Raw genomic sequence first — 25053 nt, 5'->3', positions numbered from 1 at the left:
AGGAAAATTTGATTCATCAAATTCCAACAACTTAAGAAATTGATTACATTCATGGTTTTACTTTGAGGTTTGTTGAGATGCTGAATTTGATATTTAAGCTGGTTTACATCAACTACTGACTAGATTTGTTGGTCTGACTGACTCCTAAAATGGAGAAGGATAATCACATAATATTATTATTATTATTGTTATTATTATTACTACTACTAACAAAGTTGGTTCACTGTTAAGTAATAGAAAAAGACAAATAAAATAAGGCTTTTTATACAAGCATACAACTATTATAAAGAAATGATAATAATGATACACTTTTTCTATTTTCATTATTAATGCAAAAATAAGTTAATCATGGTAGAAAATCACAAAATGTGGTTAGCATTAATGGAAATAAAAAATCAATCATTACCATAAATAAAATATCCCTCATTACTATTCTGTTATAACTCAATTAACACCACACAAAAAATTGATCATTCATGCATCTGAAATTAAAGAGCAAGAAAAAATTATGTCAAAGTTGTGCCAAAAAATCATATATTCTGATGATGCAAAATTGTCTACCAATTGTAACATAAATTAATAGGTTTATATTATATTGCGGACCAATTGCAATATAAACCAATATGTTTATAATACACTACAATAATTCACAATAAATTAATAATTATGAAACATATATTTAACTAATTAGTTTATATTTGATCAAACACACTCATATTAAAGATCACATTTAAAAAATTTATAGGTTATTTAAATAAAAAAAAATAGAATAATATATCAAGAAACGAATATATTTATTTATATTTCATAAAAATATTTCAGAAAGGCTTACGAAATAGGGAGACTACTCTAAAAGCTTTATGGTTTATTAAATAACAATATAAACCAAATAATTTATAAGAATTTGTTTGAAAGAAAAAAAAAAAAAAAACTAAAAAGATATAAATCTATTACTTATCCATTAAAGGAAAATTTATTACACACTCAGCAAGTCAGCCCGGTAACTTCATCCGAATCCAAAATTGTCTGGTCCAACCACTAACTTCATCCTCTTCTTCATCCGAATCCGACCACCACCACCGCCTATCGTTCTCTCTCTAAGTTACTCAGAGACGAAGAGAGAAAAAACATGAACTCCCGCTTCACGACCCTAGGCCGAACCCTAAAATCGACCTCAAAAAAGCTCTTCTCATCTTCCACCCAATCCACATCCACCAGTTCCCAATTCCCTCAAACTCTAGCGGGGCTCCGAGCTCGATTGGCCGCCGAATCCCCCTCACTCACCGATTTCGCCGAGGATCTCAACTCCAATAGCCCTTATTCCGTCGAGGTTGGGACCAAGAAGAATCCCCTTCCCAAGCCCAAATGGATGAAGGAGGCCGTCCCCGGAGGCCAGAAGTATGTCCAGATTAAGAAAAAGCTCAGGGAATTGAATCTCCATACCGTGTGCGAGGAGGCTCGATGCCCCAATCTCGGCGAGTGTTGGTCCGGCGGTGAGACCGGCACTGCCACAGCCACGATCATGATTCTCGGTGATACTTGTACTCGGGGTTGCAGGCGAGCTTTTTTTTTTTTTTTTTTTAAGCTGAGATTTATTTGGGTTTGGTAATGTGCTTGGGATGTTTTCTCAGCTTTATTTGATTGAATTTGGTGGTACAGGTTCTGCAATGTGAAGACTTCAAGAACGCCGCCTCCACCTGATCCTAATGAGCCCACCAATGTGGCAGAGGCGATTGCGTCGTGGGGGTTGGATTACGTGGTGATCACTAGTGTGGACCGGGATGATTTACCTGATCAGGGGAGTGGTCATTTTGCCGAGACGGTGCAGAAGTTGAAAGAACTGAAGCCAAATATGCTCATAGAGGCATTGGGTATGTTTTTATTTTCTTTCTTTGTGGTGTTTTGAGAATCTAATGAATTCAAGCGCTGATATATGTCTTAAGTTGTTTTCTTTTTCTTCCCATGAATGTTGTTTAGGTTATGAGTTTTAATTTTGCGGTTAGGTTACAAATTTGTGTGCTGAAAGCCTGATACAGTGCGTATATGAGTGTATATAACCTTGGAAGAGTCTGATGAAGACTGTATAATGCATTTTAGTTTTTAGTGAATTTCATCACCGTTGAACACAGATTCATGTGTATGCAACTCTGTTTTCATATGGTTTGGATTAGTGAGCGTCAACTGTTCTATCTGATTTATGCTCATCCTTTTCAGTTTGGTCATATGCTTTTGTAATATAGTTTTGCTTCTGTATTGTGTAGTTCCTGATTTTCGAGGAGACAGCACGTGTGTTGAGAAAGTTGCAAGGTCCGGGCTAGATGTATTTGCTCACAATATTGAAACAGTTAAGGAGCTTCAGAAGGTAGTGCGGGATCATCGGGCAAATTTTGAGCAATCTCTAGAAGTTCTCGTGATGGCTAAAGACCAAGCTCCTGCTGGAACGCTTACAAAGACTTCAATAATGTTAGGCTGCGGGGAAACACCTGATCAAGTTATGAAGACGATGGAGAAGGTGAGAGCTGCTGGTGTTGATGTGATGACATTTGGTCAATATATGCGACCTTCCAAGCGTCATATGCCTGTTTCTGAATATATTACCCCTGAAGCTTTTGAGAAGTATCGCGTCCTCGGCATGGATATGGTATGGCTTTATCCTTTTGGTTTTCGTAATCTGTACATGCTAATGCTATAGGCTCTATATGTTTCATGCTATCACATTTTTCTCTTATAATATTTTGTCATTATGTTTGCGGGATTTACTTATGTTACTTTATAGTATAATTTTGTGGCTTGAGTTGATTGTGAACTTGATGTGGTTGTTAATTATCTAAATTCTCGTCAGCTCCTTAATGGTCAATGGTCAATTAGTTAATTGTCTTTCTTTTCCACTTCAAGTGCATGTTGGAGCTTGGAACCGTTGTTTTTCATGCATTTTATCTGTTCCTGTTGTGAAAGATTATCAATCTAGCTGGAATTGATCTTCTTCAGTTTGAAATTAATTGAAACCATATACTCTAGCTGCCTCCGAATTTGTTTGCTTATTAATATCATATACTTGGTTGTTGACTAGCTTGTCACCAGTGCTCTGACTTTGCTAACAGTAATTTTAGCTAATTTAAGAATATCTTTCTGCATTAGTTTCTCTACGGCCCTATACATATGTATTTCTCTGCTCTTGGTGCAACTGCAGCCGGCAATTGATGATTTTTCTGATCCAAGCAAGGTTGCATAGCTGTTCTCAATTCAGCTCTGGCATTTGTTTGCTCCTGCATTGTCAGATGTTGGAAGTATTTGACCTGTACTCATTATTTGATTAATGCAATCACCTTTTAAATTTTCAAATTTTCAACGACCATGAAGATGCACATTTCTTGGTTTCTCATGTAGTCATGATTAAGAAATTAGGTTAGCTTTGCAACGTGACAGCATTCATCATGCAGGACATAATCAATGCTCAACTATTACTATTTAATCATATGCTGTAATAATTGTCGCATGCATCAAAACCTCACCTCATTATTTTCAAACATTTGTTGATACTCACAGATATAGCATCTACCTCATGTTAGTAACATTAGTTTGTTTGATTTGATGAAACAGGGATTTCGTTATGTGGCTTCTGGTCCTATGGTCAGGTCATCATACAAAGCAGGTGAATACTACATCAAGTCCATGATAGAATCTGATCGAGCTGCATCCTCTTCTTAACTTTTCTCAAGTGACTAAGAGGTTCCTCACCCTTTTCTACCCTCTTGTACGTAATTTTTTTATTGTATCAATTCATAAATGGTGCCCTCGGGTCTATTTGTACAACCAATGATTTACACAGGCTCGAGATCACACACGGCCTCGTCATTGTACAATCGAGGTATTATTTCTTCGGGACACTGTCATTCATAAATATGCTTTGCCAATATCCTATTCCATAATAGTTTTATCATTTTTATTTATCAAATAAGTACGGTACTAGAAGAGCAGTGTAGCTGGAGTTGTAAGAAACTGGTAGTGGTCCGGATATAGTCTGAAATAAAGAATTCTTATGTTAACATGGTCTTCCTGTTATCCTTGATGAGCCAAAACCATATTCCTCTCTCGGAAGCTGTCCTTCCGCATCATGATCATTGAGTTGTGAATTGCATACATATCATGATCATTGAGATTGATTATTGTCCTTGAGTACAGTGCATTATGCATGAAAGCATGAACTGTTGTTATCTGTTGCAGTCTAAAGACTATAAAGATGCAATGTTATACATATTTGTTGCGTTGTGGACTTGTGGATAAGAATGTTTATACATTTATTAAAGCACATTTGTTTTTTATTATATTATTATCTATTTAATTTATGAAAAATAGGAATTGATATTAGTGAGAGATGAATTTGACAGAAAAATGTTATAAAAGATGATAGATTATCATCTTTAAATTATGACAAATTTATCAGTTAATCTTATTTATTTAAGGCTTGCGGTTTAAATTTCTAGGCAAGGTGTTTAAATTTAAAACATAGTTGGTTAAATAGAGTTGGATTATAAATAGAGCTTAATGGATAAAAATTTGATACCATTTAGCCTTGTGGTTCAAAATTTGATTCCATTTAGCCATGTGGTTCAAAATTTGAAGCCATTTGCATTGTGGTTTAAAGTTTTATGAGAGTGGTTTAAATTTAAAGCTTAGTGGTTTAAATTCTTAGGCAAGTGGTTTAAATTTAAAGCTTAATAGTTTAAATTTAAAACTTTGTTGTTTAAAGATACTTGGATTATAAACCATTTAGGCAAATGCCATTTTCCCCGCCGCGGCGCACAGAGGGTAGAAAAGGGCGAGGAACCTCTTAGTTACTTGAGAAAAGTTAAGAAGAGAATGCAGCTCGATCAGATTCTATCATGGACTTGATATAGTATTCACCTGCTTTGTATGATGACCTGACCATAGGACCAGAAGCCACATAACGAAATCCCTGTTTCATCAAATCAAACAAACTAATGTTACTAATATGAGGTGGATGCTATATCTATGAGTATCAACAAATGTTTGAAAATAATGAGGTGAGGTTTTGATGCATGCGACAATTATTACAGCATATGATTAAATAGTAATAGTTGAGCATTGATTATGTCCTGCATGATGAATGCTGTCACGTTGCAAAGCTAACCTAATTTCTTAATCATGACTACATGAGAAACTAAGAAATGTGCATCTTCATGGTCGTTGAAAATTTGAAAATTGAAAAGGTGATTGCATTAATCAAATAATGAGTACAGGTCAAATACTTCAAACATTTGACAATGCAGGAGCAAACAAATGCTAGAGCTGAATTGAGAACAGCTATTCAACCTTGCTTGGATCAGAAAAATCATCTATTGCCGGCTGCAGTTGCACCAAGAGCAGAGAGATACATATGTATAGGGCCGTAGAGAAACTAATGCATAAAGAATTCTTAAATTAGGTAAAATTACCGTTAGCAGAGCCAGAGCACTGGTGACAAGCTAGTCAACAACCAAGTATATGATATTAATAAGTAAACAAATTCAGTGGCAGCTAGAGTATATGGTTTCAATTAATTTCAAACTGAAGAAGATCAATTCCAGCTAGATTGATAATCCTTCACAACAGGAACAGATAAAATGCATGAAAAACAACGATTCCAAGCTCCAACATGCACTTGAAGTGGAAAAGAAAGACAATTAACAAATTGACCATTAAGGAGCTGACGAGAATTTAGATAATTAACAACCACATCAAGTTCACAATCAACTCAAGCCACAAAATTATACTATAAAGTAACATAAGTAAATCCCACAAACATAATGACAAAATATTATAAGAGAAAAATGTGATAGCATGAAACATATAGAGCCTATAGCATGTACAGATTACGAAAACAAAAAGGATAAAGCCATACCATATCCATGCCGAGGACGCGATACTTCTCAAAAGCTTCAGGGGTAATATGTTCAGAAGCATGCATATGACGCTTGGAAGGTCGCATATATTGACCAAATGTCATCACATCAACACCAGCAGCTCTCACCTTCTCCATCGTCTTCATAACTTGATCAGGTGTTTCCCTGCAGCCTAACATTATTGAAGTCTTTGTAAGCGTTCCAGCAGGAGCTTGGTCTTTAGCCATCACGAGAACTTCTAGAGATTGCTCAAAATTTGCCCGATGATCCCGCACTACCTTCTGAAGCTCCTTAACTGTTTCAATATTGTGAGCAAATACATCTAGCCCGGACCTTGCAACTTTCTCAACACACGTGCTGTCTCCTCGAAAATCAGGAACTACACAATACAGAAGCAAAACTATATTACAAAAGCATATGACCAAACTGAAAAGGATGAGCATAAATCAGATAGAACAGTTGACGCTCACTAATCCAAACCATATGAAAACAGAGTTGCATACACATGAATCTGTGTTCAACGGTGATGAAATTCACTAAAAACTAAAATGCATTATACAGTCTTCATCAGACTCTTCCAAGGTTATATACACTCATATACGCACTGTATCAAGCTTTCAGCACACAAATTTGTAACCTAACCGCAAAATTAAAACTCATAACCTAAACAACATTCATGGGAAGAAAAAGAAAACAACTTAAGACATATATCAGCGCATGAATTCATTAGATTCTCAAAACACCACAAAGAAAGAAAATAAAAACATACCCAATGCCTCTATGAGCATATTTGGCTTCAGTTCTTTCAACTTCTGCACCGTCTCGGCAAAATGACCACTCCCCTGATCAGGTAAATCATCCCGGTCCACACTAGTGATCACCACGTAATCCAACCCCCACGACGCAATCGCCTCTGCCACATTGGTGGGCTCATTAGGATCAAGTGGAGGCGGCGTTCTTGAAGTCTTCACATTGCAGAACCTGTACCACCAAATTCAATCAAATAAAGCTGAGAAAACATCCTAAGCACATTACCAAACCCAAATAAATCTCAGCTTAAAAAAAAAAAAAAAAAGCTCGCCTGCAACCCCGAGTACAAGTATCACCGAGAATCATGATCGTGGCTGTGGCAGTGCCGGTCTCACCGCCGGACCAACACTCGCCGAGATTGGGGCATCGAGCCTCCTCGCACACGGTATGGAGATTCAATTCCCTGAGCTTTTTCTTAATCAGGACGTACTTCTGGCCTCCGAGGACGGCCTCCTTCATCCATTTGGGCTTGGGAAGGGGATTCTTCTTGGTCCCATCCTCGACGGAATAAGGGCTATTGGATTTGAGATCCTCGGCGAAATCGGTGAGTGAGGGGGATTCGGCGGCCAATCGAGCTCGGAGCCCCGCTAGAGTTTGAGGGAATTGGGAACTGGTGGATGTGGATTGGGTGGAAGATGAGAAGAGCTTTTTTGAGGTCGATTTTAGGGTTCGGCCTAGGGTCGTGAAGCGGGAGTTCATGTTTTTTCTCTCTCTTCGTCTCTAAGTAACTTAGAGAGAGAAGGATAGGCGGTGGTGGTGGTCGGATTCGGATGAAGAAGAGGATGAAGTTAGTTCGTTGGTTGGACCAGACAATTTTGGAACACTTTTAGATTATGACGGGCCTTATTTTGAAAACTTATTTGGGCCATCTAATCTTGAAAAAGGGATTACTTGATAAATACCCAGTTTTAGGATTACTTGACTAAAATTAGTCATTAAATAAATTCAGTTGAATTTTACCCATTATTATAATGACATTTCCCATAATTATTATAATGACATTTTCCATAGTACCCTTGCTTATATACATGTAACTTAGGTATGATTAAAGGGTATAATTGGTGAACAAATACAATCATCTGTTTTTATCGTTTAATGTATCAAGCTAATTATTTGAGTGAAATGTAGTTTCCTCTTTTCTAGACCCCCCCCAATGCTTTGTGATTTGAATACAACTTGATTATTTTATTTTCAATGCAGAGACACTCAAAATAATATAACTTGCTTGTTGACTGTTTTGGAAAATGTATGTTAGCTAGAGTCAAGTCTCATTTAGATAGGTCTGTGATTGCTCGTTTTTCCATTGTGTCCTTTTACTCATTTATCATATTTATTTTCCTTCTTTAATCTTTTTGTATCTGCTTCTGTCTCTCTCTGCTGGAGATTACAAGAGTAGTTTACGTATTTATCGGACCTAAATGTAAAAGGTAAAAGCTAGGTATTTAGGACATTTATTTTAGTTATGAGTAATTAGAGTTTTACTTTGACTGGGATTCTTATAATTAGACTTCTAGTTCATTTAGAATTTGGAATTTTGTTTCCTTGTATGTCAATGCTTTGTTTGCTAACAGGATAGTTGTGTTTACAGTGTTCATATTTGACCAGAAGTACCAAACACAGTTTTTGTCTGTCTAAGAATTTATTCTTTTTCTCTCTCTCCTTGTTTCTTTTCTTGTTCTACACCACTCTCTCTCTTCCTTGATAAGGTTCTGCATCATTCAAATTAGACATACATTCATATGATGACACCGAATGTGATGGCATCCTTGCTCCAAACTGTTGATTATCATTCACATGCTGCATTCACATGATGGTCATTTCTGTGCTGTATACTCCAAAATTTTCTGCATCCTCATTCCAAACTGTTGATTATAATGCTCATGCTAGATGCTACAACTAATAGCACCAATAAAATAAAATGTCTATTATCTTTTTTTGGTACTCTGCTTGCCTATAAATATCACAAGTTTCTCATTTTCTTTCTTTCCCATTGGTAGATGTTTAATATTAATATATTGGTTTTTAAAGGATACTTGCCACACTTTTTGTTCTTTGATATTTTATTTTTTGCTTGAAAATCTGATAATATTTTTAGTTACTTAATATGTATCCTGGAAAGATATTAGATGGTAATCTTTTATTTGAGACACATGCTCTGCCATGGTCCATTTTTTTTTAAATCTTCTTCCTTGTTTTTGTTTCTTTGCAGTTATAGCTGTTGATCTAAAGCAGACGGTTCAGGTTGATAAAGATCTTCAAATCCGTGCATATTACGCAGGACATGTGTGCCCTCTTAACTTATGACTACTCACTAAGTAATTCAAAGTGATACTGGGACTTTCTCAATTCTAATTTACCCTCAACTAGAAATTTCTCTTGAGTTACATTTGTTCATCTGCTCTTTCATGATAATACTTAGACCATTCTTTTACAGTTGGTGTGTCGTAACCATCTTCCATGATATAGCGAGTGAATTTTGATTTTGTATATTATTTGAGAACACATCACTCGTAATCAGCAGTTCTTCTTACACTCTATAAAACAGCTATTAATTTGTTATTGTAGGGAAATTTCATAACTGAAGTTCCTTGAGTCCTAATTGTTTAATATCTGAAGGTTCTTGGAGCTGCAATGTTCTATGCAAAGGTAGGAGATAGTGCTATACTGTACACAGGAGACTATAATATGACACCAGATAGACATCTTGGAGCTGCTCAAATTGATCGACTGCATTTGGACCTTGTTATATCCGAGTATGGAATGTATACCTGTGCTTTTGTAGACATGCTTACTGTTTGTCATCTAGCTTATTTGAAAAATGTATGGACTAAGATATATGCATTTCTAGTTTACAATTCTGTTTGTGTATATTTTTTTACCTATCTGTTTTGATTGACAAATATGTTACTCGACCTTCTTGTATTTTGTTGTAGTGACAGCAAAATAAAATTAAGATGCTTTTGTTTTCAATTCTTTTGTTTCAATTTGTTGTCTTAGGAGCATAGAGAACCAACTTATAATCGCTATTAATAAAATCTATTATCAACTGGGGATATGCTTATTCTCTTGTGGAATGGTGATGATTTATTACCTTCTGGTTTTGTCCTATGTATCTTATGGTTTTGGAATATCAATTTATTCATCCTTGTTAAATTATTTTGCTTAGGCTCAATCTCTTTGACACTAGGTGTAGACATGTAATGTACCGTACCTTCTTACATTCTTTAAATTGAGCAAATTTGTTCCCATTTGAATTTTGTTTGCTTGAGGCCACTTTGACTTTGACTTTTTGTTATATCCCTACTTTTATATTCTAGCACAAGGACATATGTGCATTTGTGAACATATCTCAATTATGTGTATTCTCTTCTCGGTCTGTTAATGGAAATTTAGGTTTCTCTTTTTTCTACTATTGTATCCCATCACAGGTCTACATATGCAACAACTATACGTGACTCAAAATACGGTCGAGAGAGGGAATTCCTCAAAGCGGTATGTGAATAACAAACACTCCTTTTAATGTTCTCGCTTATGTGTTTAATTCACATATAAATGATTATGTTTTAACCGTGCAACTTCTGTACTTCATAATATGCAAGTGTTAGCATGTGATTCAGATCACCTGTAAGTTCTATCTTCTGCAACCGGTGGCAGGCTGGCAGCCAAATGTAGATAGATGTTTAAATATATCAATTTATTGTTGAGTGAGTAGTTGGTTTCTTTTAAGGGTCTCATTGTCTTCTATTGGAATTTATTTTGTTAAACTCACATTAGAATTCTAGATTGAAGGGCATAAATGAGCACCCGTCACACTGCTTTATATTATACAATGAACACGTGGATAACAATATTGTATACATTACACAATACTTGTAATACAAAAAAATCTTGAATTATAATATTTAATTGGTTGTACTTTTTTGCATGGTTTGTGCATGTATGTCTTCTAAGTCAGACAGAATAATCCATACATTTCAGTGGTTGAATTCTTTTTAACAGATTTGTACTATGATCTTGTGGATGGACCCTTTACCTTTTTGATAATGTTTGCTTGATATGCCTGTGTTTGCTATTGTTTTAGGGGCTTGCTATGTCATTATCGATTTTAGTATTTTCTCAAAATTAAAGCTTGATTAGTGCTTTAAGTTTTAAGCTTTTCTTTATTTTGGTATCTTGCTGTACTAATTCGTCAGTCAACTTTATTTTTTTGAAAAAGAAACAGAGGTCAAAGACTGACCTCAAATCAAAATAATAATAAAAACCCTCACTTGTGGCGGAGGAAAACCGTGGTTACAAAAAAACAACAAAACAGCCCAAAAAAACACCACTAACCCCAAACAACTAAACTTAAATCCAGAAATTGGCCCAATCTCTAATAAGTTCAGAGAAGAGAACCCCCTCAAAAAATTTGTTTCTATACACCCAAGTTGCCACCCAAAATTTTATCTTATCCCAAATAGTGTCTACAGAATTTGATATATCTTCAAATAGTCTATTATTTCTCTCTAGCCATAAGGCCCAAAAAGTAGCCAACACGGTAGTTTACCAAAGACGTGAAACTCGCTTGCCGCCCCCTAACTTAGTGAGAAACAATTGAGTACAGTTAGAGGGCATACACCAAAGAATACCAAACTCAGCTAAGGCTTTTCCCCACACTTCTCTAGAGAAATGACACTCCAAGAATAAATGGCTAGTGGACTCCCCTGCCTGCTTACAACAAACGCACCAAGCAGGGGACAAACAGTGATAGGGTCTTCTTCTTTGCAGGTTGTCTTGAATATTAAGTTTATCATTGAAAATCAGCCAACCAAACACTTTAACTCTTGATGGAGAGACTTTTCCACAAAGACTTCCCCCAATCCCAAACTGAACCCAACTGAGCGTAGCTTAACCTCCAAAAGGCCGATTTGCAAGAGAAAACTTCATTACCATCTGGTAACCACGCCCTTCGATCTTCTAAAACTACCGGTAACGCCACCCTTTCTAACAAAAGAAATAACTGAGAGAGACTGGTGACCTCCCAATTGAACAAATTCCTTCTAAAACGCAAATCCCAAACCTGACTTTGGAGGCCCGAACCCCTGTCTAAAAACACCATGTCCCTTATCAAAACATTTCTGGCCAACGAAATCAAAAATAAATCTGGGAACTGATCCTTTAAGGGAACACCGTTAATCCAAATATCTTCCCAAAAGCGGATTCGATCCCCCTCCCCCACCCTGAAACTAACAAACTGAAGATATTCCTCGTAAAGGGAGGAAATATCTTTCCACGGGCCCCGAACAGACAACCTCCTCCCTCTACCAGTGTCCCAAAAACCTCCATCCCCACCATACCTACTCAGCACCACTCTATGCCACAAGGTGTTCCTTTCCATCGGAAAGCGCCACAACCACTTCATAAGAAAAGCCTTATTTCTTGCATCTAAATTTCCAATCCCAAGTCCCCCGTGATCCCGAGATTTACAAACTTCTTTCCACGAAACCAGATGATCCGACTTAGACTGATCAGCCCCTTCCCAAAGAAAGTCCCGCATCAACTTTTCCAACACATCCACGACCCCTTTAGGGATACGAAATAGCGACAAAAAATACACCGGTATAGAAGAAAGAACCGATTGGATAAGAGTCAATCGGCCTCCCCTAGAAAGGAAGGCACACTTCCACCTATCCAACCTCTTAGCACAACTTGAAACCACGGGCTCCCAAAAACCTTTATTGCAGGGTGAATCCCCCAAAGGAAGACCCAAATACTTCATAGGCCACTGACCCGCCTCACACCCAATCTCCCTAGCACGAAGCTTCACTATCTCCTCCTCCAAATTAATCCCCAATAACTGGCACTTTTGCAGGTTAATAGAAAGGTCAGAAACTTCGCTAAAAACTTTCAGAATATCCAACAGGGCTGACAAGGAATCATTATCGTCCACAAAAAAATCGTGTCATCTGCGAACTGAAGATGGCTGACTTCCACCAAATCTTTCCCTACTTTGAAACCTCGCAAGGCGCAGACGCTCTTGGCCTTATCCACCATCCTGCCCAAGACATCAGCCACCAAGGTAAACAAGAAAGGTGAGAGAGAGTCACCTTGGCGAAGACCTCTAGAACCCTTGAATTTCCCCCTCGGTCTCCCATTTAAAAACACGGAGAAAAAAGTAGTAGACAAACACCCCAGAATCCACTTTCTCCAAACTACACAAAAACCTTTCTTATCCAGAACGAAACCCAGGAAATCCCAATCGACACAGTCATAGGCCTTAGCAAAATCAATTTTGAAAACCCAACCCTTCTTGCCTTTACTACGATACTCCTCCACTGCCTCATTAGCCACCAACACTGTATCCAAGATTTGCCTGCCCTCTACAAAAGCACCTTGAGTCTCAGCTATTGTATCAGAGAGAACCCCTCTAAGGCGACCGGCCAGGACCTTAGAAATGACCTTGTATAGGCTAGTGACCAAACTAATTGGCCTGTAGTCTCGAACACGACAACTATCCAGCTTCTTCGGAATGAGGCAAATGTAAGTTTCGTTGGTCCTCTGGTGAATAACCCCATCCTTAAAGAAGCCGTCGAACACTGCTTGGAGATCACTCTTAACCGTGTCCCAGTTATCCTGATAGAAAGCTAAAGAGAATCCATCAGGACCCGGAGCCTTAGACCCATCACAATCGAAAACTGAACGACGAATCTCCTCTTCCGAGAACGGCCTCTCAAGGAGAGAGGACAAAAAAGAGGGAATAGGCTCCCAAGAAATTCCTTCGACACCAATCCACCTCCTAGGGACCGAAGAATACAACGAGGAGTAAAAATCAACAATTGTCTTTTCTATATCAGCATCTTTGTCAAGGATAGTCCCATCTTCCTGCTCAATTCGAGAGATGAAATTTCTAGCTTTACGAGCGCTGAGGATACTATGAAAGAGCTTGGAATTTGAATCTCCTTGTTTGGCCCATTGACATTTCGACTTAAACCAAACTCCTCTCTCCTCTTCAAATACAACTTGGTGCCAATCTTCCTTAATCTTCCTTCTCTCCGAAAGAAGTTGATCATTCCACTGTCCACCTTCCTCCAACCTATCCAACTCGAACATCCTTCTTTCCAAAGAATGTTTAAGCAAACATCTTGAACTAAAAACCTCCTTACTCCACCCCTTTACTTTGTCTTTAACCAATGAAAGCTTTTCCATGAACCCATAACCCGGCCACCCCATCATCTTAGACGAATTCCACCACTTCTGACAAAACACCTTGAAGTCCTTATGCTCTAGCCAGGAATGAAAGGATAGAACTCAGTCCACGAGGGCGAAAATAAAAATCTATCGAGCCTGCTGCAAATAGGCCTCTGTCTGAAGTTAGACCAATTGTAACGGCCATTTTGGAGCTTAGGATCCACCAGGTTCATCTCTCTAATCAACGCATCAAAATTCTTCATACTTCTAGTGATGGACTTGCTATTCAATTTTTCATCTACTCTCCTAACCACATTAAAATCTCCCCCTAAGCACCAATGACTGCCACAAATGACCTGTAAACCTGCCAACTCATCCCAAAAACTCTCCCTTCTACCATAAATCACGGGCCCATAAACACCGGTAAACCACCAAGGGTACTTACCTTCAGCTTCAATACGAATGGAAACGGTGAACTCCCCAACCAAAGAGTCCGAAACAGAAACACTACGAGTATCCCAAACAATTAATGTCCCACCTGACCTACCCAAAGGCTCCTGATAAATCCAAGCTTTAAATCTGGACCTCCAAATACTCCCTATGAACCTCCTGTCTATTTTAACCTTTTTGACCTCTTGAAGCACAATAAGGTCAGGATTGACCTTGCAAATAGATTCTTTTATTGCCCTCCGCTTCTCTTTATTACCACTTCCCCTAACATTCCAAGATAAAATCTTCATGATAACTTACGACACCCAAACATTCTCCTATTCTCATAATTCACATTAAACTCTAGTTTCTTGAGTTCACGTGCACTCTTCTTAGGCAAAGATGAAGGGCTTCCTATCTCTTCCTCCCCAAGATAACTAGGTAGTAAAGAGATTCCAAAAGACTCCATTACCGGAACAAGCCTTGAAAAATCTTGAGGCCTGTCCTCCTTTTCCACTGTACCTGCCTCTAAACCCACGCCCTCTTCCTCACCATCAGGAGCCAGTAATAACTCAGAACTAGTCCTTTCCTCTTCTTCGCACCACAACCTTCTAGCTTGGACTACGATATCTTCCATATCCTCCTTGTCAACCTCAGAATCCAAGTCTAAATCCTCCTCCTCTGAACTACACATATCCGAAGGACCATCTTCCACCGAAATAAAGAAACCATCCTCCGCCAACTCTTGTTCTGTCCCCATCGTTGTCTCTAACTGTTCTTCTACAAGAGAATTACTCACTGGAAAAGCACCTTTTGGCTTACGATGATACACTTTGAAGTTTTTAGTAGAAAAATCAGAGGTAGTATCTTCCTTTTCTGAAAGTTGAAGAGAAACAGCCCCACTGCGCCGTGCCTTTACTGGCAGATCAGTCCAAAGAGTAACTTTTCCCTTGCCAAAGGCCTTACATGGTTTGGGGCTTCTTAATTTTCGAATGGGCCTGTTCCTAATAGTCTTAAAACCCCTCCATGGCTGGCAGCCCACACCCAAGACATTTGGATTGAAGAGAGTCCTAACATGTGATAAAATTATTTTAAAAGAGAAGGCTCTATTTTCCAAATGACCCACCGAAAAGGCCCAGCCCAAAAGACCCACCGAAAAGGCAATTTTAAAAACTCTTTTTGGACACGTGGGAACAGAAAAAATATAGCTTAGACACGTGCCCTCTCCTTTGTTTTCTGAGATGGATAGGTCTGAATGTAGTCTTTTGAAAATTGACTTTAAGGAATAGCAAGAATTCAGCAAAACCCCCCCTGGTTTCTCGCGATATGACTCCTGGAACTCCTGAAAATCTGGATCCGAATTAAATGCCCCTGTCGACTTGGAAACGCTCTTGCTGATCTCCGGCACCACCTCAACCTCTGCATCTCGTGACCCCGGCGCCACCGCGACTAGTCCTCCCTCCTTCTGAACCTCTGTCGGCGCCGACTGAAAGTCAGAAACAGCCAACGGATCCTGGGTTGTTTTTCTAACCCAGACTTTCCTCCTGGATCTTTGATTCTCCTTTGATTTTCCTTGATTTTCCTCAAGCCGTACTCCTCTATCGACAACCATATTGTTAACCCCCAAACTTCGGTCACCAACTTTGGTCTGTAAAGGCTGAACATCCAGATTGAACAACTTTAGAACTATGTTGCTACCTTCATACGGCAGGGAGATAGAACCCGGAATGAAGCCATTGGAATCTCCAAACATTCTCAGCCGTGCAAAAGAGATATCTCTCATCTCTAAAGAGCCTTTGTCCACTGCCATTAAACCACCACAAAGAGACCCAATCACCTTGAACACATGGGTATTCCAGATATTGAGAGGGATTCCTTCGATCCCAATCCAATTTTGGAAACAACTGACTTTCCTCTTTGCCACCTGATTATTCCAATTCCAAGGCTGAAAAAAAACTTGCATGTCTGCAATAGTGATCTCCCTTCTACGTAACAGTTCCTGTTGTAACCCTTCAAGAGGGCACCAAATAATCATTCTATCATCAGACACAAAAGTTGAATCCACCTTGACTCCTAAAACTTCCTGTAGACCGTCAAAAATTTTCCCCCACTGATGCTGGCTTTTGCTGCGAAACACCAGTACTGCATGACCCTTTTTGCCCGAAAAGACTGGCTCGATGGCTAAGCTTATCATCAATCTCCTTCTCTTCCTTCCCTGCTACCACGGAGGCCCACGACTTCTTAGATAGGCTCACTGTTTGATGAAGCTCCTTCTGAATGAATCCTGCTCGTCTCCCAACCGAACCCATAAGACAATTGTTCAGTTCTCTCCAGCAAGAATCCCAACCTTCATCCGGGATAATGACGCATCTGACAGCACTATGAGTGAAGGTTGAAACTTTGAGAAAAACTCCTCTAATATTTCTGAAACATTCAATTGTCACCCTCTGGTTGTTGTCCCTGAAAACGCTTCTGAATCCTCTTCTAATGGCATCCTTCGAGTCCGATAAACGCCTAATCTCATCCACCAACCACCTAGCGCCTTCTAAGGACAACCTAATCTCGAATCCAGATAACCTAGTTCTTTCACACAGTCGGACTGCCTCACCGACGTTGGTCAAAGTGACCATGAATACCTTGTGCTCTGTTCTGAAACTCCAATAACGATGAGGGTTGTTACTAGAATTATCGAGAACGGAAACATTTTTACGTCCAATTCCAGTGGGGAAATGGATATTTTGCTTCACAAAGCCAGTGGGGTTATGTGAAAAATTCGAACTTCCTATCATATCTCATTGACTCTTTGCACTATAGAGCATTATTCGTCAGTCAACTTTATTAGGTTCACAAATGTATCTCTGGGGGAGGAAAAGTGCTTATACCTACATTCGCTCTAGGAAGAGCTCAGGTATCCAACGTTGAGATTGTCACTTTGTTACATAATGACTTGTTTGTTATAAAGTTCTACTCTTTGCCTATTCCAATTTTGAATAAAAAGAGTAAATGAAAAACTTTGAGCCTTGATCAATTGCTCAACATTGTCAAGTTATAAAAAGCTATGTAGTTTGTAGTCTGCACTCTGCGAAGTTATTGTTCTGACCTTTGGAGCTCAAGTTTTGTTTGAGGTTCTTGTTTAGATTTGTTTCTTCCTAGATACAGATAGTATCCTTGATATGTTTTGTATCAAATCTTTTAATCATTTTAGTTTTCTAACCAGCAAACAGACAAACGAAGCATATTTAATATGCATAAGAGTTGGGAGATGAAAGTGAATTTTGGACTCATTGGATATTTTATTCAATGCCTTATTTTCTTCTGGAGATCCAGCAGAAAATACTTTGTGTTACATGCTGTCGGTAGATCATAATCTTCTGACTTACACTAAAGGCCAAACAGCAGTTCAGATGGAACTTGGAACTAACCTCAGTGCAGTTCAGTTCTCAGCTCCCTAATCTATTGATTCTCTACATATATTGCTTGCATTGGTTGTTTCCTCAAGGGCCCAGTGACCTTTTATAGCTATTGCATTTGCTTGTTTTCTGTAACCACTTGGATAAATTACATCTATCTGTTCATCATGTTCTTCTTATAAGCCATAGGTTGCTTTTTGCTGCTTTAGAGAGTCCTGAATTCACACCACCAAGCATAGATAGAAATTTGGAATCCATGTAACCTTTTCTTTGCTCTGCATTACTTGTCATTTTATTAATTTTTAAATGTGGATTTTTCTGTCACTGGAAGATTTTTGTCATGTGTTGACAATACTATCATCAAGCTGGAACTCTGCATCCTGTTAGAAGATTACTGGGAGCGAATGAATCTAAAGGTTCCTATATACTTCTCAGCAGGTGTGTTCCAGTTCTTTTGTACTACTGTCAACTGTTTGATCAATGGCTGTAGTATTTGTTGTTCTTTCAAAATGATATTTCTCCTGTCCCTGGTACGTGTACCAGGTTTTAAAAAGCCATATGTACCTTCTGACCTTGCCTGAGGCTGCTTTTTTTTTTTTTTTTGATGTATGATGCGATTTGAACTTTGAAGTATATTGTAGCACCCTGTTGATGATCATAACTCCTTGCAAATTCAAAAGCTTAAAAATGACTTACATCCTTATGCACAGTTTGATAAATTATTTTATTCATTTTTAACGTGTGGTTGGCACAGCTTAAAGACTTGAATTCAAAAAATTTAATTGAGGCAAAGGATCTGTGACAATCTACATATTTTGTTCATCATATACACTTAAATGCCCCATCTTCCAATGATAAAGTATAATCAGGAAGAAAAAACTTTAGGAACCGAATGGCAGAATGACCACTGCTGACATAGAAACTCCTCTGGTTTTATGCTTTGCATGTTCTTAAGGAGTACTTGCATTATGAAATAGTTTTATTATGGAAATTTTAGGAATGACCGTTTCAGATGGTTTATCAATTTCTTTGGTGAATGTTTATTTTTCAATGTGTATTGGTGTTTCAAATTTCTGTGGAACTGGAACATTTACATGTGCTTTTTCAGGTTTAACTGTTCAAGCCAATATGTATTATAAAATGCTTATCAGTTGGACCAGCCAGAGGATCAAGGAGACATATTTGACCCACAATGCATTTGATTTCAAATATGGTATGTGATTCATTTTTTACTTACTGGAAATAACAGTATGTTTTCGGTATTATCCATCTAATTCTAAATGAGTTTAGTACTTTTCAGTTCAATTAATGATATGTTATATATTTCCTTGTCAATTTCTATGGCAGTCTTCTGTATGGTAATGAGAGTAAAAGACATAAGAGTATGTCTGCTTGATACCTAATCTTTTGAAAAAGCCATCCATCACTCATATGCATTTGGTTTTGATGATGCAGTTAAAGATTTTGACCGTTCAATGATAGATGCGCCTGGACCCTGTGTTCTCTTTGCCACACCAGGAATGATAAGTGGTGGTTTTTTACTTGTGGTTTTTAAACATTGGGCTCCTTCAGAAATGAATCTTATTACACTGCCTGGGTAGCTAACTTTCCTATCTTCTTACAATGAAAAAAAATGCTATTAGATCAGTTATTGAAAAAATGTACTGTACGTATTCGGTTGGTCCCTAAACAATGGTTCTTTGTAAAAGCATCATATTGGCTTTAAGACTCATCATTATCTGTGAGCAACATAGAAAATACACGTTCTTTCATAAAGTAAGCTCATCATAAACCTCAAATTATTAACTGAAAAAATCCAATCTATTTAAATGTAACATTTCTGCTCAGGGTTTACCATACCAATAACTTTTATTATGTTGTATGTGTGTCAACCATCAATACTCTGCATTTAACAAATAAACCAACTTAAATTTTGTTGCATGCTATGGTTTTCCTTACATGACTAATCCTGTTGATGTGTATTGATAACTCTAGGATTTAGAGTTATTTTTATAATCTTTGAACTTGCTTTTCAAAACTAAAAAGAGTAATGAGTCCTTATTTCATGTAATTTTGTCAGTTTTAGTGTGTTATTCTAGGTAGTGAGTCTGGGTAGGAGTTAGGTTTGTATTGTAATATTTTCCAGTGTTTTTTATGTAAATTACTGTGTTTGTGTTAAGCAGGAAAGGAGGCTGGAATAGGTGATCGGGAACTTTGGATCAAGAAGGGGAACAAATCTGGAAATAGCATGTTGCTGTTCTATTAATGCTATAGCAACCACAACGTAGCAATCGGCAGGGACCAGTGAAGAATCGTGACAAATTCCAGCTGGACTTAATGAAGAATAAGTGATGCCTAGGTGGCGAGGATGTTGTACAATGAGTCAGCTGGATGGTGTGGCAGAGGACAAGAGGGCACAATTGACTTTGACTTACTAATTAGGGTAAACCAAGTACCCTAAAGAGGGGGCAGCCGAAATATTGCAGGGACGGATCATTTTTGGAGGATTCTGACTATTTTTTCACTAAGAAAAGTACAGAGAGAAGTAGAAAGAAAGAAAAAGAAGGGAGTACGAAATAGGAGAGGAAAAAGAAGACAGACGCCTAAGGGGGACTAGAGCTCAACACTCAATTCTCTCTAATCTCTATTTCTCTTTAATTTTGTATTATTTTCTCATCTCAATTTCTGTTCAAACTCCATGGAAATATTCTGTACTGGTTTTATGTTTACAATTTCAGCTATGAACTAACACTCTAAAGATTTGAGTGGTTATGAACCCTTATGTATGAACTAAATTTCTAAATGCATGGTGAAGTTGTTTATGTCATAGTTCAATTGAATGTGCTGCTATGTTAATTGAATGTTAATTACTGGCCATATTTAGCATTTATTAAGTTAGATCTAACTTGGAAAAGGGAAGTCTAGCTGAACCCATTCGATTGATGCAAGAGATTCATCTATTTTTAGGTGATTTTTAGTAGTGGAATAGGACTATTTTGCTGCCTTGTATAACTTAAAGATTTGGTGTTTGATGGATTGTTTATAGTTTGTTTTAATACAGGAATGTATTGAGGGAGGTTATAAACAACAGATAGTAAGTTTTGGGAAAAACTTATTGGGTTTTACGAAATCTGTTAACTGTGACATAAATTGTTGAACCATTGCTGTAGCAACTGGAACGAACAAAGGGGAATTAACCACCTAAATCTATTTTTCTCATATCTGAAATCCACCCAGAATTCTTTCATTTTAATCTCTGATTTTTAGTTGAATTAATTTGCTCATTTGCATTTATTTTCAGAATTAATTACACAACCTTTCTCTTGATTTGGTTACTGTATTATAAGCTGTTTTCGGTTGATTTTACGTTAATTTAGTTGAAAAGTCCCTGTGGAGACGAACTTTGATACATTATCACTATATTACTTGTTGTCGATTGTGTATACTTGCGCATATTTTAATCATTAGAAAATTCACAACATGTATCTTTGTAGGTATTGTGTAGCTGGAACCATAGGACATAAATTGATGTCAGGGAAACCTTCCAAAGTTGATCTGGACAAGGACACTTGTGTCGATGTGCGATGCCAGGTTTATTCTCATCTCTTACCTGCTACATATTATTTGCATCATTCACAAATTTTCTTGTATTACAGATAAACAAGTTATGTTTCTTTTTTTTTTCAGAAAAATCTAATATAAACTTGTATACTTTGTATCTTCTTCTGCTTCCCTAATTCAAAGTAAATACAATTCATTTATCTGAATATATATAAGTTCAGTCAAAATATGAATGTGTTTTTCCTGAATAAAAGTTAAAGATAGAAAATGTGGAGGGGAAAATATTTTTGATGTTTGCTAAATAGGGATGAACGAAAACTAATTTTGTGCAAACTTTGTATTTTATCCATTTAAAATGTAAGTCTGGTATATAAGGTTAAATTAGCAAAATAAAATCCCGTGGCATGCATCAAGCAAATAAATTTCTGTTATATATATGAAAATGCAAATGCACCTAAAAGAAGAAAGTGATCCTCCCTCCAAAACATTTTCGATGTCTTTCAACTGTGCCTACTTAATTGTTTGTTTCACTTTAGAAGGAGCCGAGAAATCTTTTGCTTTTCTAACATATTATGTTTCTTTCTCTATGTGAAGATATAAACTATTTTTTTTGTTTTGTTTAATGCTGTCCCAATAATTTTTTCCCTTTTTCTTTATGTTGCTAGATTCATCAATTGTCTTTCAGTCCTCACACAGATGCCAAAGGTATCATGGATCTTATAAAATTTCTCTCCCCTAAACATGTAATACTTGTTCATGGTGAGAAGCCCAAGATGGCAACTTTAAAAGGAAGAATTCAGTCTGAACTAGGCATTCCATGCTATGACCCTGCAAATAACGAGACAGTATCAATTCAATCCACACAGTATGTGAAAGCAGTAGCCTCTGATGCATTCGCCCGGAGTTGCTTGAATCCAAACTTCAAGTTTTTGAAAAGCAGCTCAGACAGCGGTTTGCAAGTTACCGATGAAAGGGTATCCGAGGGGATCTTTGTTCTGGAGAAAAGCCAAAAAGCAAAAGTCATACACCAAGACGAGCTTTTGCTCATGTTGGGAGAAAAGGAGCACAAAGTTGCACATGCCTTTTGTTTTCCTGTTCATATCGGCAACATAGAGAGCTCAGAGCGGTCTGACACAGGCTTTTGGCTTAGTTTATTATCTGCAAGACTTTCTGATGAGATTTCTGCAGGGATTGTCCAAGCTTTTGAAGAGCATATTCAAGTAGTCATTTCATCTGTCCATTTGCTTGAATGATAGCTGCCCTCATAGGATAACAGATCATTTTCAAAATAAATCTGAAATGGTATTTTGTTGCTGTACTTGGTCAGTGGAAGATGAGAAGATTGCATGGAAGATCATTTCAATTTTGAAAAATTTCAACTTGAATTCAACTAGCGGTCAACCGGGGCAACTACACACATCTAATAATTGAGGAACTTCTTGATCTGTTTTCTGAGCAAGTTTTAACCAAGATAAATTACTTTTACAGTCGATCTAATTCTAGCAACTGACAATACTCAATAGTAATAGTTCTAAGCTCCTCAATTTAACCCCTCTCTTGTTGCATATTGGTGTAAGTTGAATTTGCAGGACTTTTAACGAAGAATATGTCAAAATGACCCTGTAACAAGTTGAAATTTGCAAAATAACATTTTATTTTTTTTTATTTTTAATTTATTAAAAATTAATAAAGTGGCACTCAATTAATTTTAAAAAATCACATTAACAACAAATCCTAAAATCACGATATCCTTCTCTTCTCCTCACTATTTGCTTTCTTCCATTGCTAAGACCAAAAAGATCAGCCCTCCACTCCAAAAGTCCCTAAAGTCACGTACCCTTCTCTTATCCTCTCCTTTTGTTTTCTTCCATTGCTAAGACCATAAAGACCAGCCCTCCACAAGTTTTTCTCCCTAAAGTCATGATACCTTTCTCTTCTCCTCTCCCTTTGCTTTCTTCCATTGCTAAGACCGAAAAGACCAGTCCTCCACTCCATTTTTTTCTTCCTCTGCTAAGACCAAAAAGACCAGCCACAGTCAATACCTTTCTCTTTTCCTTCTTCTTCTTGTCTTCTTCATTAATAAGACTAAAAATACCTTTCTCTATTTTTAGTAAGACTAAAAATACTCTTATCTTCTTTTCATTCTTCTTCATTCTCCATTAATATTTTTGAGATTTTGTTCTTCATTCTCTTATTTGCAATAATTATTCCTCCATAATTGTAATAGAATCAACCAATGATGTATTAACTACAGTTCCCACACCATCAAACGAACGTGAACAAGTAAGTATTATGATTTTTCATTTTTTTTCTACATGAAAATTAGTGTTTGAATGTTATCTTTATCATATAGAAATGAAAGAAAAAAATAGAGAAAATGCAACAATCAATTTTACACTTTGCATTTCGAAATTTTCATTATTCAATACTTGAAAATTAAAAAAAATGAAGTTGATTCATAGTAACAATTTGCAAAAAATATGAAAATATAGACTATACAGTGCGACCCTATGCGACCCACATGGTCACACATGATTTGCGAAATATATGAAATATACTGTACGACCGTGTGTGACCTTGTGCGACCCTATGCGACCATGTGGGTCGCAAATGGTCGCACATGGTCGCACAAGGTCTTTTAGTTAAATTTTTGGTCGCATAAAGTCACTTAGTTAATAAATTTGGGTTGTTTAGTTAAATTTGTAATTCATGTTATAGTTTTTATATTTATATTCTTATTATTTATATATTTTTATTCATTTGGAAAATTATTATTGTAGATGCCCAGAACTGTATTAACGACAGAGCTTCTTGTATACCCCGTGTCATTACTACTAATGCAGTTGCAAAATCTAAAGTTACCATCAGATCTCCGCTGAGTGTAATAGACCAAATAAAAGATTGGCTTTCAAAGTCTGACAAGGTCGTTTGTTGGACCTCGACACTCGAGGCTCTTTCCCTGGCACCTTAGCAAACCAGATAGTTTTGAGGATGGTAGATTGCCAAAAGAGGCATGAGTTATGGTTTTTGATTAATGGCAAACCTATGAGATTTTCTCTCCAAGAGTTTGCAATAGTATCTAGATTGTACACTAGTGGCAGACCAACACCTGAAGAAATGAAGGTTGTTTCTTTTGAGAACAATTTAAAGAAAAAGTACTTCAATGACAAGATGTCTATTAAAGTAGAGGACGTAGCTAGTGCTCTAGATAGCATATCGAAAGAATGTAGGACTAAGGACAGAGTGAAGTTGTGCTTTATCTATTTACTCAGCGCATTTCTAATAAGGGATATTTGCGGCGAAAATACCTAAGTTTTTCACTTTATAACACTTAAATACCTAAATCTTTTTTTTTTGCGGTTAAAATACCTTCCGTCAACATTTTTGGCAGCCGTAGGTACCTCACCGTTAACTGCCAAGTAAACTCACACGTGGAAGCCTTTGATTGGTCCACGTTATTTATTATTTATTTTTATTCAAAAAAATCATTTAAAGATTTAAAAATTAAATAAAAATATTAAAAACATCATAAAAAATTAAAAATGATTTTAAAAATTAAGAAACTTAATGCCTAAATTAAATTTCAAACAAAATTAATTAGATATTTTCTTTTCTTCTCTCTCTTCACGGTTCTTCTTCTTCTCCTTCTTTTTTCTTTTTTTTTCGTCCATGCTTGAAGCTTTTCTTCTCTCTCTTTGCGGCAGGTTTGAGGCTGGAAACTATGGAAGATGGTGATGTCGGGGCTCAGTTTGGAAGAGCCCAGGCGAGGTGAG

The 25053-nt window shown here is 37.1% G+C and overlaps 2 protein-coding genes across 10 annotated transcripts; one reads left to right on the top strand and one right to left on the bottom strand.

The window, feature by feature from the left end:
- Window positions 1–979: 979 nt before the first annotated feature.
- LOC133822029 (lipoyl synthase, mitochondrial-like) lies at window positions 980–22945 on the top strand. Of its 9 annotated transcripts, none has more exons than XR_009887792.1 (11): window positions 980–1557; window positions 1660–1871; window positions 2262–2641; window positions 3601–3729; window positions 8923–8996; window positions 9330–9466; window positions 10142–10205; window positions 18051–18157; window positions 18828–18932; window positions 19175–19316; window positions 19903–20541. XR_009887792.1 is itself a non-coding variant. In XM_062254228.1 (5 exons), exons 1-4 carry the CDS (start codon window positions 1130–1132, stop codon window positions 3706–3708), a joined length of 1128 nt encoding a protein of 375 aa, XP_062110212.1. In that variant the 5' UTR covers window positions 980–1129; the 3' UTR covers window positions 3709–3729; window positions 22608–22945. The 9 variants fall into 9 exon arrangements, 2 of the variants coding, with proteins under 2 accessions (XP_062110212.1, XP_062110210.1); XR_009887793.1 differs by having other exon boundaries at window positions 8923–9028; XR_009887789.1 differs by having other exon boundaries at window positions 3601–3868.
- On the bottom strand, window positions 4850–7559 carry LOC133822030 (lipoyl synthase 2, mitochondrial-like). Its single transcript, XM_062254229.1, has 4 exons — window positions 6985–7559; window positions 6673–6884; window positions 5903–6282; window positions 4850–4957 (listed from the first exon to the last, which is right to left on the bottom strand). Exons 1-4 carry the CDS (start codon window positions 7410–7412, stop codon window positions 4850–4852), a joined length of 1128 nt encoding a protein of 375 aa, XP_062110213.1. The 5' UTR covers window positions 7413–7559.
- Window positions 22946–25053: the final 2108 nt, after the last annotated feature.

The sequence above is a fragment of the Humulus lupulus genome, chromosome 3 (genome assembly GCF_963169125.1).
Source record: "Humulus lupulus chromosome 3, drHumLupu1.1, whole genome shotgun sequence".
Taxonomy (NCBI): Eukaryota; Viridiplantae; Streptophyta; class Magnoliopsida; order Rosales; family Cannabaceae; genus Humulus; species Humulus lupulus.
Note: the sequence above shows the minus strand (reverse complement) of the source record. Positions and strands in the feature narration are given on the sequence as shown.

Coding starts and splice junctions, on each gene's coding strand:
- LOC133822029 (XM_062254228.1), top strand. CDS start 1,130: ATGAACTCCCGCTTCACGACCCTAGGCCGAACCCTAAAATCGACCTCA. Junction 1,558..1,659: donor ACTTGTACTCGGGGTTGCAG/GCGAGCTTTTTT, acceptor TTGGTGGTACAG/GTTCTGCAATGTGAAGACTT. Junction 2,642..3,600: donor GCGTCCTCGGCATGGATATG/GTATGGCTTTAT, acceptor TTGATGAAACAG/GGATTTCGTTATGTGGCTTC.
- LOC133822030 (XM_062254229.1), bottom strand. CDS start 7,412: ATGAACTCCCGCTTCACGACCCTAGGCCGAACCCTAAAATCGACCTCA. Junction 6,885..6,984: donor ACTTGTACTCGGGGTTGCAG/GCGAGCTTTTTT, acceptor TTGGTGGTACAG/GTTCTGCAATGTGAAGACTT. Junction 4,958..5,902: donor GCGTCCTCGGCATGGATATG/GTATGGCTTTAT, acceptor TTGATGAAACAG/GGATTTCGTTATGTGGCTTC.